General features: G+C 36.1%; 1 protein-coding gene across 7 annotated transcripts in view; it reads left to right on the forward strand.

Annotated features, from left to right (window-relative positions):
* The window catches only part of dscama (Down syndrome cell adhesion molecule a), a 185,008-nt gene that overhangs the window by 137,794 nt on the left and 31,780 nt on the right, over positions 1-15,434 (forward strand). For all 7 annotated transcript variants that reach the window (XM_087269684.1, XM_087269687.1, XM_087269685.1 and 4 more), the window contains 6 exon segments: positions 6,809-7,023; positions 9,969-10,065; positions 10,208-10,336; positions 12,361-12,528; positions 13,421-13,491; positions 15,156-15,396. In XM_087269684.1, coding sequence (XP_087125810.1) covers positions 6,809-7,023; positions 9,969-10,065; positions 10,208-10,336; positions 12,361-12,528; positions 13,421-13,491; positions 15,156-15,396 — 921 coding nt within the window.

The raw sequence follows: 15,434 nt of genomic DNA on the forward strand, positions 1-15,434 counted from the left end.
TCTCCGGAGAGGAATTAAGCACCTCCGCTTTCAGTTGCTTATGATTCTGCTGGATATTAAAGAAATACATCAACACGGCAATTATGCAGCGCTGATGAAGACAGCTCATGGCCTGCGGGGGGATTGGGCTGATCCTCCAACACACTTCCCTCTAGAGTGTTTTATTGGGGATAATCACATAACGCCCAGTGGAGAAACACAACGCCGCTGCTTTCTTTCAGCTACAGATTCAGTTTGCCGTCTCTGATCAACTCTATTAAGTTTGGGAGACTCACAAGTGTGTATACTGATGAAATGCTAACAGGGTGGACTAAAAGAAGATTTCTTCATGTTGTCCCGACACAAATCGATTGTTTTTTTACAAATTTAAGTGGACTGAACATAAAAAATTAAGTCTCAAAAAAAGCCCTCAAGAATTATGTTGATTTAGCCTATTTTAAGCAAGTAGTTTGAACAAGCTGCAAATAAATAAATAAATAAATAAATAAATAAATAGATCAAATAAAAAAAATTGAGTGTGGATGGAAATGGCAGGGGTTAGGATTTTTTTTTTTATATGTGCAGCGTCTCTCGAGGTGTCGAATCTCACTTCAGTAGCCCTGATAGACCAGGGAAAGCAAACATCAACCCTGGGACAATTTCTTCATGTTGTCCCAACACAAATTGATTGAGTTAACCTAATTGTTTTTTTTTTTTTACAAATTTAAGTGAACTGAACGCAAAAACAACTAAGTTGTCCCTAAAAAAAACTCAACAATTGTGTTGATTTAGCCTATTTTAAATAAGTAGTTTAAACAAGCTGCAAAATAATAATAATAATAATAATAATAATAATAATAATAATAATAATAATAATAATAATAATAATAATAATAATAATAATAAGTGGGGATGGAAAAAGGTGGAGTTAGGGTTATGTAAAGGTGCCATTTTGACCTTGATTTTTTTTTTTTTTATAAAAACTGGCAAAGCAACTAATTTCCTGTAACATTTACACTGTGAAAAAATAATACAACAAAAAGTCATAACAAAAATGTTTTTTTTAATGTTATACTTAAACTTATTTTAATAAGAAATAATCCGATTTCAAATGATTTTTTAGTTATATAAGATTTAACTTTTTATTTTTTTTATTTTTTAGGTTTGTTCACTTATGTAAGTTGACATGACTCAAACATTTCAATTTAAGACAGTAACTTTTTTTATTATTATTTTTATGTATGTTTTATGTATACATTATGAAACATAACAAAAATATTCAAAGACATAAACATGTACCAATAAGCAAAAAGACTGAAGAGTATTTTGAGCAAATAATAATAATAAAAATTTTAAAAATAAAAATATAATAAAAATAAATAAATAAATAAACAAATAAACAAATAAATGAATGAATAAATGAATGAATGAATGAATAAATAATTGAATGAATGAATGAATAAATAAAAACACTTGTGCAATCTTATATAAAACAAGTCTACAATGTGTTGACCAGAAAGTTTCCCATAAAAGCTGGGCATTGAGGGGTGGGAACTCAATCAGAAGGAGCAGGATCAAGCTGAAGAGTTTGGACATGTTTGCGAATGGGTTGCCACTATTAAATAAAAATAGTGCTAGGTCGGTGAAGAGAGTGCCTTATTTGTTTTCTAATTTCATAAAATAATGAACATTTATTATCCAACAAGTGTGAGAAGGAGGGTGAGGGCTTTTCCAGTTCAGAAGAATTAATCACCTAGCCAGAGTTAAGAAGGCTACAAAGTTTACAAAATGAGAGGGTAAAGTGTGGTCGGGCGGAAGAACACCAGTAACTTATTTATTTATTTATTTTTTTGAAGAAGAATTTTGAAGTCAAAATGGCAGGTAATGTTTAAAAAGATATTTAAAATACTTCAATTCAACTTATTTTATTTATAACGCACTTTATAACACACGAAAGTTCTAACAGCGAAAGGTGAAAACAATAGAAATAAATAAAATCTAATGTAAATAATATGTCAATCTCTCATGCTTTGTTAAAGTACAACAAACTGAAAAAGTGCATCTTAAGAAGAGATTTGGCTTCAGTACTGACTAATTTAATGTATATGCACAAATATAATATTGTATAGCTTACTATTAACAATATGAATTTAAAAGGAAGGGCTATATATGGATAAATATTGCTGGAAGGGCATCCGCTGTGTAAAACATATGTTGGATAAGTTGGTGGTTCATTCCGTTGTGGTAACCCATAATTAATAAAGGAACTAAGCCAGAAAAAAATGAATAATTTGTGAGGGGTGTACTTATATATGCTGAGCACAATATACTTTATGAAAAGATAGTAAATATCTGTGTTAATTTTACTATTTTGTTTATAAAAACAATATTGGGAATCATTATTATATATCTCAATATTAGATGTAAACCATCTTGACAATTTTACTTGATATATTATTGTTAAAAGCAGAATTTATTATCAATTTGATGAGATTTTAATATGTAAAAGTACATCATTTTTATTCATTCATTCATTCATTTTCCTTCAGCTTAGTCCCTTATTTATCAAAAGCCACCACAGCAGAATGAACCACCAACTTTTTCAGCATTTGTTTTACACAGCGGATGCCCATCCAGCTGCAACCCAGTACTGGGAAACACCCATACAAACTCTTTCACACACTTATACACTACGGGAACATATGCTGGATAAGTTATCAGTTCATTCCGCTGTGGCGACCCCTGATGAACATAGGGACTAACCCGAAGGAAAAAAATGAATGAATGAATATTAAGAGTTAAGATTTTCGTCCATGTTAGACATGCAGCATCTGATAATGTTACTTGATAAAATAACAATAACAATAGGATTTCAATTTATTTTTACAGTTTTTATTATTATTTACAAAATATGAAACAATATATGGATTTTAAAAATCAACGGTGAATGTAAAAATCTAAAGAAATGTACAATTTTCCAAATTTCAGAAATGGAAATCGCACAATATAACATGCTGTCATGCAAAGTATTTTTTTTCTTTCATTTTTTTATGCTGCTGAGCTGAGAATTGTTCGACTGAATAAGAGATGACATGTAAACGGTCGGGACTTTCAACCTGACACACTCAATCACATCAGACGCTGTACCGGTGCTCGCACATATACCCGCTCTGCCTGTGTGTGTGTGCGTATGAGAGAGGAATAATAACAGTACGTCTGCATAGAGCAGCACATTCACAGCATGTTTTTTTTTTACCATGCAGCTGTAAAACATTTTCCTTGTCTGCTATAGTAAAGTATTCTGACTCTCGCTGCTACAAAACGTTACATGGCACTTGAATTAAAGGGTACATATTTCATCCTTTCACAAGATATGATACTATCCTCTGGAGTCTCCTTAATATGTCTGAAGTTAAAGCTCAAAATACCGTAAAAATGTATTATAGCATGTTAAAAATTACAAATTTTGGGGCAAAAAAAAATTACCATTATTCTGTTCATGTCTCTTTAAATGCTGATGAGCTGCTAAACCCCTCCCCTTTTCCTGAACTGGGCGGAGTTTGACACCTCTGCTTTGAATAACTAGATCTCAGAATCAGCAATACTCTGATAAATTCTATTTATTTTGTTGTTTATTTATAAATACATAGTTATAGAATGGGGAAACACAGTTGCTCGGTTGTTTGCACTGTTGCCTCACAGAACGAAGGTCGCTGGTTTGAGCCCGGCTAGGTCAGTTGGCATTTCTGTGTATAGTTTACATGTTCTCCCCGTGTTGCTGTGGGTTTCCTCTGGGTGCTCCGGTTTCCCCTACAGTCCAAAGACATGTGGTATAGGTGAGTTGGATTAACTTAATTGGCCATATTGTGTATGGGTGTGAACGGATGTTTCCCAGTACTGGGTTGCAGCTTGGGTATCCGCTGCATAAAACATATACTGGATAAGTTGGTGGTTCATTCTGCCGTGGCGACTAGTGATGAGTAAAGGGACTAAGCTAAAGCTGGGACTAAGCGGCCCTGGGGCTATGACAAATCTAAGGGCCCCCCTTTTATTTTTTTACCTCACAAAAGTAATTTACTAATTAATATTTTAATCTAATTTTCCACCATTTGATTTATTATTATATTTTTTCTATTGTATTAAAATAAGCCTGTAAGTATACAAAATGAAGTAATGATATAATATGAACTTTAAAGTTTAAACAGGCTGCAAAAATCAACAAAACAAAAAACACTTGCGATAATTCCTAAATCAGTGCTAAATAATAAATACTTTAAATAGTTTACCTTTAAAAACGTTTCTTTAGGACTTTAGCTGAACATAAATCCATAATGATATAATATCTTTAATATCCATGCTTTAAATATCCAAAATAGCGTATTGTCGTCTTCTGAGTTACAGTAGGCTAGCATTCTTATGATATATATATATATATATATCATGTTTTGCTAGATATATTGTCTGATGAAAATCAGCGCCAATATTTCATTGCTCCATAATATTACTGGCGTTTTCATAAAAGGGGCAAAGTAAACATTCATAAAAGAAAGTTTGCTTCTTTACTGGTTCAGTTAGACTTACTGTAAAGCATAACCGAGTGTATTTACTTATGATAGATACTCCCCAACGATGGATATTTTGATAACTGCCTGTGTCAGCTATTTGATTTGTTCACACACTGTCTCGGTTATATTGTGTGATGGAAGGATTGTGCGAGCACGCGCCGGTTTGAGTCCAGCTGTAAGCGCCGTGCAGCCGAGACAGCGCTTCAGTTATGAGTCCATTCAGTATGATTCCGCCTATCCCAGCTTCTGTTACTACATGTACAACAATGATGAAGACTATTTGAATTTTATTTTTTGTTCCACTATGAGCTTGGTTAGCCGGCCTTAGACTAGATGGCTCTCTCGGTAGTGCCAAAATAAGGAACAGTCATGGGGAAATTGGGACAACTGATGATCACACTGCAAAAAATGCTTTTCTTACCCTGATTTTTTTTGTCTTGTTTCTAGTCCAAATATCTAAAAACTCTTAAATCAAGAATAATTTTCTAGATAAGCAAAACATACTGTTTTGTTTTAAGATATAATATGCCAAAATTAATTGAGTTTTCCCTTAAAACAAGCTAAATAATCTGCCAATGGGGTAAGCAAAATAATCTTATGTCAAAAGGAAAAACAAGATTATTTTGCTTACCCCATTGGCAGATTATTTAGCTTGTTTCAAGGAAAAACTCCCTTAATATTGGCATTTTATTTCTGAAAACAAGACAATATATTTTGCTTGCCTAGGAAATGTTTCTTGATATAAGAATTATTAGATATTTGGACTAGAAACAAGACAAAAAAAATCTAAGTAAGAAAAGCATTTTTTGCAGTGCACCCTTATAGGTGACTAAAACAGGGCTATTCATTATTCTGATTGGGCTACAGCCACTCCGAGGCCCAGTTTAGCATCGGCGTCACTGTTTTTAAACAGCAGCGAACCTAAAGTAATACTTCACATTATCGATGAGAGTAAGCATACCACGAAAAGGCGTTTCCCGCATCATAGCGCAAATTAATTCTTCAGCCAATCAAGGGCCCCCTTTTACCTTGGCTACAGCCCCACCTAGCCCTTACGTTAATCCGGCCCTGCATGTGGCCCCTGAGCTAAAATGAGTTTAATACTGCGGAAAATAAAGATGATTGTGGCAATATACTGTATGAAGAGTTCTTTCAAAAAAGCTTGCCGGCAGCTAGCTCTCTGCAACTCTCACATGGTCGCCCACTGAAGCTAAGCAGGGCTGCGCCCGGTCAGTACCTGGATGGGAGACCACATGGGAAAGCTAGGTTGCTGCCGGAAGTGGTGTAAGTAAGGCCAGCAGGGGGCGCCCAACCTGCGGTCTGTGTGGGTGCTAATGCCCCAGTATAGTGACAGGGACGCTATACTGCTCAGTGAGCGATGTCTTTCGGATGAGACGTTAAACCGAGGTCCCGACTCTCTGTGGTCGTTAAAAATCCCACGGATTTTAACCACGGCATCCTGGCCAAATCTGCCCACTGGCCTCTGTCCATCATGGCCTCCTAACCATACCCATATTCCAATTGGCTTCATCTCTGTCTCCTCTCCACCAATCAGCTGGTGTGTGGTGTGCGGTCTGGCGCAAAATGGCTGCCGTCACGTCATCCAGGTGGATGCTGCACACTGGTGGTGGATGAGGAGATCCCCCCCCCCCCCTCCCCCCATTGTGTAAAGTGCTTTGAGTGCCCAGAAAAGCGCTATATAAATGTAAGGAATTATTATAAAAAGCATGATTTATGAGTCAACTTTTTTGCTACCTTTTTTTAAAGTTTTGTTTATTTTATTATTATCCTGGGGATTTTTTTTTATAACAAACACTTTACAGAATAATGTAAAATAGTATAATATTTTCTTGCTTCTGTGATGTAAAACCAAATCAAATCAAAAAAAAAAAAAAGGTTCAAACACTAGACTGACGTTATGAAGGTTGTTAGTACTGTAATACACAACTCCAACCCAGACAATTTATCACTTAAAACTATTAAACATGTTAATAAAAGTCACTGTGCCTAACTTTTCAAGGTTAAAAGTCATTGGAAGAAAGATCAAGGTCCCATAATACAATTCAAAAGCATAAATGGAGAAAAATTAAATCACAAAATCTGGAAAACTACTAATTTACATTTTATATTGTTTTTACAGTGTATGCTAATACGGCAGTGTTTGTCGGTCAGTGTGGGGTCTGTGACACCACATTTTAGAAATTTTGAAACAGCTTGTTAGCACTCTTGTCTACATGATGCCTTTTTTCTGTTGTGTCGATCAGTTCCCGCCATGATCACATCGTATCCCAACAACTCGCTGGCCACGAAGGGAGAGAAAATCGAGATGAGCTGCAAGGCCCACGGTGAGAAGCCCATCATGGTGAGGTGGGAGAAGGAGGTGGAGAAGGAGAAGCAGTCGCACATGATCAACCCAGACATGTGGAGGCACACTGTGACCGTCAAGAACGTCGGCGATGAGGTCGTCTCCACCCTGCAGGTCTCAGACTCTTATTTTGTGTGTTGTCTTGTCCTATTTTTGGTCTTGTGCACATTTAAAAAATTAGTCAAATACTTCAATCCTCTCTCTCTCTTTCCCAAATTCAAAAATTAAACTCAAAAAGTGCTTAATTTGCATGACTTATGTTACAAATGTACTGCCAAAGCATTTAGAAAGTTTACATTAAATATAATATATACAGTATATATGAAAATATAGTAAACACAGTAAACTTTAGTAGTTAACAAATAATCGGTTGCCAAGGTTAACGCAGACGCTGAAAAATTGTAACGCAGCTCTCAAAACCCTGCTGAAAAATCCAGCTTAAACCAGCCTAGGGTGGTTGGCTGGTTTTAGCTGGTTGACCAGCCTGGTTTTAGAGGGGTTTTGGCCTCTGGTCTTAGCTGGTCAGGCTGGAAAATGACCTGCTAAATCCAGCTAAAACCAGCTTGACCAGCCTGGTTTAAGCTAGACATAGCTGGTATTGGCTGGGCTCCCAGCCTGGCTAGGCTGGTCAAGCTGGTTTTAGCTGGTCATCTCCCAGCCTGACCAGCTAAGACCAGGCTGGAAATGGCTGGAAACCAGCCTGGAAATGGCCAAAACCCCTCTAAAACCAGCCAACCAGCCTAGGCTGCTTAAAGCTGTTTTTTTCAGTAGGGAAACGTAACCACACGTCACAATAAAGTGTAACGCAAGCTCTGATATTGCTCAGCTTGATAGCGGTGACGAGTGTGGGTGGTGCTGACAGCTGTGAACCCGATGGAGCGAGTTTTTATAAGTGTGTAGTCTTGTGAAGGAGCTCCAGATGGAAACTTTTGTTTTGTGTTCACCTTATGATTCAAGTTGTTGCACATCCGCTGGTTCCTGCCTCTGAATGAGCGAGTTTGAGCTACTTGTACATTAAGGTAGCATTCAGAAAAATACAACATCCGCAAAGAAACTCGACACAGAGGAACATAAACACCCACTGCCAGCTAGGGTTTCGAAAGTCCTATTGCAGAGCAACACAAACAACACACACAGAAGTATAAATGCACGGCTATGCACAAGGCAGGCAGCATGGGTCACGGCGATCACTCAATGCAGAAGTATAAATCAGCCTTAAGATGTAATGTATGAATGATTAATGTTTTAACGTTTTATAACTATAATCATAAGCATACAAGATACAAAATATAAACAATTAAACACACAATAATATCAATTATGTAATATGTAAAATATAGTCAAATATAGGTGGATACTTTTTTCATTTGTACTGTTTTCTGCACTGAAGTCTTATTGTTATATAAAATTGAATGTAAGTTATGTAATACATGAAAAAATAAACTACATATGAATTACCACCAGCTAGCTCTCTGCAACTCTGACATGGTGGCCTGGTCAGTATCTGGATGGGAGACCACATGGAAAGCTAGGGTGCTGCTGGAAGTAGTGTTGTTAGTAGTGAGACCAGCAGGGGGCGCTAAACCTGTGGTCAGTGTGGGTTCTAACGCCCCAGTATACTGATGGTGGCTCTATACTGCTCAGTGAGCATTTGTTGGATGAGACGTTAAACCGAGGTCTTGACTCTCTGTGGTTGTTAAAAATCCCAGGATGTCCTTCAAAAAGACTAGGGGTACTATCGATTTAAAGAGTAGGGGTTTAACCCCAAGCATCTTGGTCAAATTTGCCCACTGGCCTCTGTCCATCATGGCCTAACCATCCCCATATCATAATTGGCTTCATCACTCTGTCTCATCTCCACCAATCAGTTTGTGTGTGGTCTGCGGTCTTGTGCAATATTGCCGTCGCATCATCCTGGTGGTGGTTGAGGATTTTTGGAGAAAACTGGTTAGACATTTTAAAACCATTTTTATAGCTCAGCACATTAGCAAAGTGGTAAAGCATATCAACATGTTTAAGTGTACTAGATAGAAATTAGCAATGTGCTAACAACATGCTTAATAACAATGTGCTCAAAATGCTAACATGTAAATTTAAACATGATGAAGTTGTAAAACATTAGCAACATGTTAAAACATTGTAAACATGTTAAAATGTTAAGATTTTTTGAGAAAACAAAACAACATGTTAAAATGTAATGTGCTGAAATATGTCAACAACATGGTAAGGCTTGTTAACATTGTGCTAAAAACACTAACATGTAAATAAAACATGATAAAGTTGCAAAACATTAGCAACATACTAAATGTGTTAAAATGTTAGGATTTTTTTAGAAAACAGGTTAGTGACAATTTTCAAACACATTAAAAAGGTTTTCACATTAGCAGGTTATCACATTAGCAATATTTTAATATGTTGACAACAGTGGTGAAACATTATAACAACATGTTAAAATATACAAGGTACATATTAGCAATGTGCTAAAATATGTCAACAACATATTAAAGCTCGTTAGCAATGTGCTAAATTAATAACATGTAAATTTAAACATGATAAAGTTCTAAAACATTTGAAACATGTTAAAACATGCTTTATGTGTTAACGTATTCCCCTCAAAAAACGTGTAAAACACTTTGAGTGTCCAGAAAAGTGCTTTATAAATGTAAGGAATTATTATAATTAGTTTAAACTATTTTACTGATTTTATTATATAATTTATTTATTTATTTATTATTTATTACTGTTTTAAAAAAACAAATTATTCTTATTTTCAATTTTGTCAAATATTTCTTGTGAAAGATTTCTGTTATGCTGTTTTTATTGACCAAACTGTTCAGAAGAACTGTAGAAATATATTAAACATCAAAAAAAGAAGTTTTAATGATCAATCTAGCGCATGCTTGTTTGAAAAAAAAAACATACAATATTTTTAATCATAAGTTTTTGGCTGTTTTTATGACTTAAGAATATATGTCATTAGCATAGTGGTCTGATGAGAATGATTTCTGCAGTGGATGTCTTCAAATTGTACATTTGCACACCATTTATCCCTGTTTCAGATCTACCCAACGATGAGAGAGGATTCGGGCTTCTTCTCCTGTCATGCCATTAACTCTTACGGTGAAGACAGAGGAATCCTTCAGCTGACTGTTCAAGGTAAGCAGCCGGAAAATCGCCTGGGCTCGGCAGGAGATTCTGGGGATTTATCAGGCATCAGAGACGAGCCTCTTGAGGGAAATCTCCTCATTTACATGTCATTGTATAAATGAAAATCTGAGAGCTGTATCTGCTTTTTCAGAGCCGCCAGAGCCTCCCAAAGTGGAAATTCGAGAGGTGAAGGAGAGGACCATCGCCCTCCGCTGGACCATGGGTTTTGATGGTAACAGTCTCATCACCGGCTACGATATTGAGTGCAAAAACAAAACAGGTAAACGAACCAAACCAATGCAAACAGCAGGGTTTTTTTTTGTTTTTTTTTTTGGTATAGCATGTGTTAGAACATGCTAACAACATACTAGAAATGTGTTTAAAAAACTCTAGCAATGTTAGCACATAGCAAGCATCAAGCAGCACTTTAGAAATCACCCAGAAAACCACAGAATGTCAATAGTAAATGTGCTTTAATTCGTCCCAGCAGTGTGTTAAAACATGTTAGCAACATGTTAAAATGTGCTGGAAACATGCTAGAAAAAACATGTTATTGTAAAAGATGCTAGAATTTTGTTAAATCATGCTGACATGTTAAAACATGCCAGAGAGGTTGTAAAACATGCTAGAGAAGTTGTAAAACATGCTAGAGAAAATTTAAACATGATAAAGTTTGTTAACATGCTAAACATGTTAAAATGTTAGCAATTTTTGGAGAAAACAGTAACTAACTACTAACATGTAAATTTAAACATGATAAAGTTCTAAAACATTTGGAACATGTTAAAACATGCTTTACGTGTTAACGTTTTAAGAATGTTTGAAGGTTAATAACATAATATAAACAATTTAAAAGGTTAACAAATTAGCAGGTTGGCACATTAGCAATGTTTTAATATGTTGACAACAGTGGTAAAGCATTTTAACAATATGTTAAAATTACTAGATACATATAAGGTGTTAAAATGTCAACAACATGATAAAGCTTGTTAACAATTTGCTGAAAACACGTAAATTTAAGCATAAAAGGTAGTGAGCAACATGTTTAAACATGTTAAACATTAAAATGTTTTTAAAAAAAACAGGTTAGTGACATTTAAAAAAATGTAAAAGTTTAGCACATTAGCAAGTTAGCACAGTAGCATTGTTTAATATATTAACAAAAGTAGTAAACTGTGCAAGATGCATATTAGCTATGTGCTAAATTATGTCAACCCTACTGTAAAAAACAGCTTAAACCAGCCTAGGCTGGTTGGCTGGTTTTAGCTGGTTAACCAGGCTGGTTTTAGAGGGGTTTCAGCCATTTCCAGGCTGGTTTTCAGCCATTTCCAGCCTGGCCTTAGCTGGTCAGGCTGGGAGATGACCAGCTAAAACCAGCTTGACCAGCCTAGCCAGGCTGGGAGCCCAGCCAAAACCAGCTATATCCAGCTTAAACCAGGCTGGTCAAGCTAGTTTTAGCTGGATTTAGCTGGTCATTTTCTAGCTTGACCAGCTAAGACCAGGCTGGAAATAGCTGGAAACCAGCCTGGAAATGGCCAAAACCCCTCTAAAACCAGGCTGGTCAACCAGCCAACCAGGTTAGGTTGGTTTAAGCTGGATTTTTCAGCAAGGAACAACATGCTAAAGCTCATTAACAATGTGCTAAAAATACTAACATGTACATTTAAACATGATCAAGTTGTAAAACAATGGCAACATCATAAAAATTCTAGTAATGTGTTAAAATGTTAGCAGTTTTGGAGAAAACATTTTAGTGACGTTTTAAAACATGCTAGCAGGTATAAACTTTATTGCTAACAACATGGTGAGTTGATAGCGCTGACAAGTGTGGGTGGTGCAATCATCCTAACAATAGTAAAACATGCTATCAGCATTGTACAAATGTTCTAATATTATTGTAGAAATGTTCTTAAAACGTGCTAACACTGCTAGTACGTTACAAACACCCAGAAAACCATAGCAAATGACCAACAAAGCCCTTAAAGCCACACAGAAGGCTGTAGCATACCACATATCAAGCAATCCAAAAAAAGTGAATCTGAGCTTTTGTTACTTAAAACTGCTTAACATTTGAATCTAAATTATGTCTGATGGACTGGATGAGCTTAAAATACCAGTCCCATGCTTTTAAAAGTACTATTTATTCAATCTAAGCACCATCAAACTTTAAGGTTTTAAAAAATCCTCAGACTTTCTGGTTAGGCTGTTTTCTAGTTTGTCTTGACCGTAATGTTTTTAGTCTTGTAATCATTAAAGTGTCCATTTGGCTTTATTAATCATTTGAAACCATCTATATATCACCAGAAACATGGGAAAGAGCTCGCAGAACCAGAGATGTTTCCCCCACCCTGAACCAGGCCACCATCATTGAACTGCACCCGTCATCCACCTACAACATCCGTATGTTCGCCAAGAACCACATCGGAGACAGCGAACCCAGCAATGAGCTCACCGTTACCACTGATGAAGCCGGTACGAGTGACCAGTCGAACATACTAGTCATATCTTATTCACTTATGTGTACAACTTTAGGCGTTTTTTTATTTATAGAACAGATAGCAATGTAAACATGTCTTCACCTCCTGCTGCATTGCTCTATTAGTTGACACACAAAAGGAATTGTAGTCTTATACTGCTAACTGGTGGTCAAGAGAGGCATTACAGAAAGACTTATGGAGTATATGTTTATGCAGCACTCAACCTATATGAGTACACCCCTCACAAATCTCTTATTTATATTGATATTTTCTATAGGAAGCTTTACAATATTATATTTGTGCATATACTGTACATTAGATTAGTCAAATCTGAGGACAAAACATTCCAAAATCAGTACTCCCACATTCATATTTTAGGGAAAATATTAAATAAAAAAGAACAAAAAACTTTTTTTTTTTAATTTAAAAAGAGCAAAGTTCTGTTAAAATGTTATAGTTTGTCATTTTTCTCATTATTTTACATAAATTAAAATTTATTTTCTTTCTATTTTTTAAGATGTTCGTTAATTTAAATATTATTTTAATAAATATATCCATTTAATAAATCCATTTTGTTTAAATGCACCAAAAAATATGACCTACATTCTCTGAGAAATGGATAAAAATATTCATTTTCAAAATGGAGTGTACTCATTTATGTTGAGTACTGTATGATAGAAGAATTATAGTGTTCTACTGCCAGCTGGTGGTCAAGAGTGGCATTACCGAAAAGGGTTATGTTGTTATACTGCTTTCTGTCTGATGGTCAAGAGTGGCATTACAGGAGAGTGACCGAGAGACTAATAAACATTGATGCCTCTGTCTTTGAGGATTATTAGTTCAGAAATAAAACCAGGCTTAACATAGTGAATATTTGATGACTGCAGATCCTGAAGGACCTCCGCAAGACGTCACGCTGGAAGCAATCACATCCCAGAGCATTAAAGTTACATGGAAGGTACGCCGCTGGGTATTTTTGATCTATTGTTGCTGTGTTATCGTAGCCAAAGAAATGCATATATGAAAAGAAAACAAAACTAATTAGATTAAAAATGAAGTTATGTGTAATAAAATGAAATGACATAGGGAAAAGTATTGAACACATGAAGAAAGGGAGTTGTAGAAAGGTAGGGAAAGCTCAGACAGCAGCTGAAATCTCTTAGTAGTACTTCCGCTCTACCCTTTGTCATTGTCAATGAATGTCAGCTGCTTCAGTCTAACATCTAAATACTTATTTTATTTCCCCCAAAGTGTATAAATGTTCTGAGTAAACTAAGTGCTATACTATGAAAGCAGCCACATCATTTTTAAATAATATTTTTAGCATTTATTAGGCCAGATTAATGTGAAAAGGTAATGCTTGAACTATTAAGATTACGTCTTGATTAAGTCTTCAAGAATTATAAACAACACTGAAGTACTAATAAAATGTACTAAAATGCCCACAATATCAGTATTCTGCATGTTTATTATCACAATATATTGAATTATTATTAAGCATCGACATTTAAATGTAAAATTGCAAAAAAAACTAATGTAAAATTGACCCTTTTAACAATTCTGAGTTTTTCAGTAGCAAAAGTCGTCAAACACTATCTGACAAAAGTCCTGTCGTCAATCCCAGTTGTAAGAGCAACAAATAATAACTTGAATTCTAGTGGATCATTTGGAAAAGTGGCAGAAGGTTGACTTTTTCTGATGAATCATCTGTTGAACTGCATCCCAATCATCACAAATACTGCAGAAGACCTACTGGAACCTGCATGGACTCAAGATTCTCATAGAAATCAGTCAAGTTTGGTGAAGGAAAAATCATGGTTTGGGATAACATTCAGTATGGGGGCATGTAAGAGATCTGCAGAGTGGATGGCAACATCAACAGCCTGAGGTTTTAAGACATTTGTGCTGCCCATTACATTACAAACCACAGGAGAGGGCAAATTCTCCAGCAGGATAGCGCTCCTCATACTTCAGCCCTCACATCAGAGCAAAGAAGGTCAAGGTGCTCCAGGATTGGCCAGCCCATTCACCAGACATGAACATTATTGAGCATGTCTGGGGTAAGATGAAGAAGGAAGCACTGAAGATGAATCCAAGGAATTTTGATGAACTCCTGCATGAACGCTTTCTTTGCCATTCCAGATGACTTTATTAATAAGGGATTTGAGTCATTGCAGAGATGCAGGATGCTGTCCTCCAAGCTCATGGGAGTCAGACACAATATTCATTTTTCTTCAACTGCAGCATGACTTTATATTCTATACTGTACATTATTTCAGTTAAGTGACAAGACTTTTGTCTCAGCAAAGTCAGAACTTACTGTCCTAATTAAAGAATTAAAAATCATGGCATGATCATATTTTATTTTGGTAAAATAAGCGTAATCTAGAGATGTGCCTTTCATATAAGCCACTTCTGATACCAAATGGTCAACTAGAAGTTAAGTTATGATTTGCTGTTCCTAAAACTTGAATAAGTGACAAGACTTTTGTCAGGTATACATAAATACATATAAATAGTCATACGTTTAAGGATTTAAGATGCTGATGAGCGTTAAACACATCATAACAGTCTTGTGAAAAGGATTCAAAGGCTTTCATCATATATTATGATCACCTGTAGGCGCCGTTGAAACACCTCCAGAATGGCGTGATCAGGGGCTATCAGGTGTGCCATCGAGAGCACTCCACCAACGGCAGCCATCAGTTCGTCTGCATTAGTGTGGAGGCCACAGGAGAAACCGAGTCCCTGAGCCTCAACAACTTGAAGAAGTTCGCTGAGTATGAGGTGGTGGTGCAGGCCAGCAACAGCGCCGGTCCGGGGCCTGCCTCCAGTGAAGTGCGGGCCACGACTATGGAGGACGGTAAGCTACCGTCACACAATCAGCTTTTGGGTCGAGTG

This window comes from Danio rerio, chromosome 10 (genome assembly GCF_052040795.2).
Source record: "Danio rerio strain M-AB ecotype USA chromosome 10, GRCz13ab, whole genome shotgun sequence".
Taxonomy (NCBI): Eukaryota; Metazoa; Chordata; class Actinopteri; order Cypriniformes; family Danionidae; genus Danio; species Danio rerio.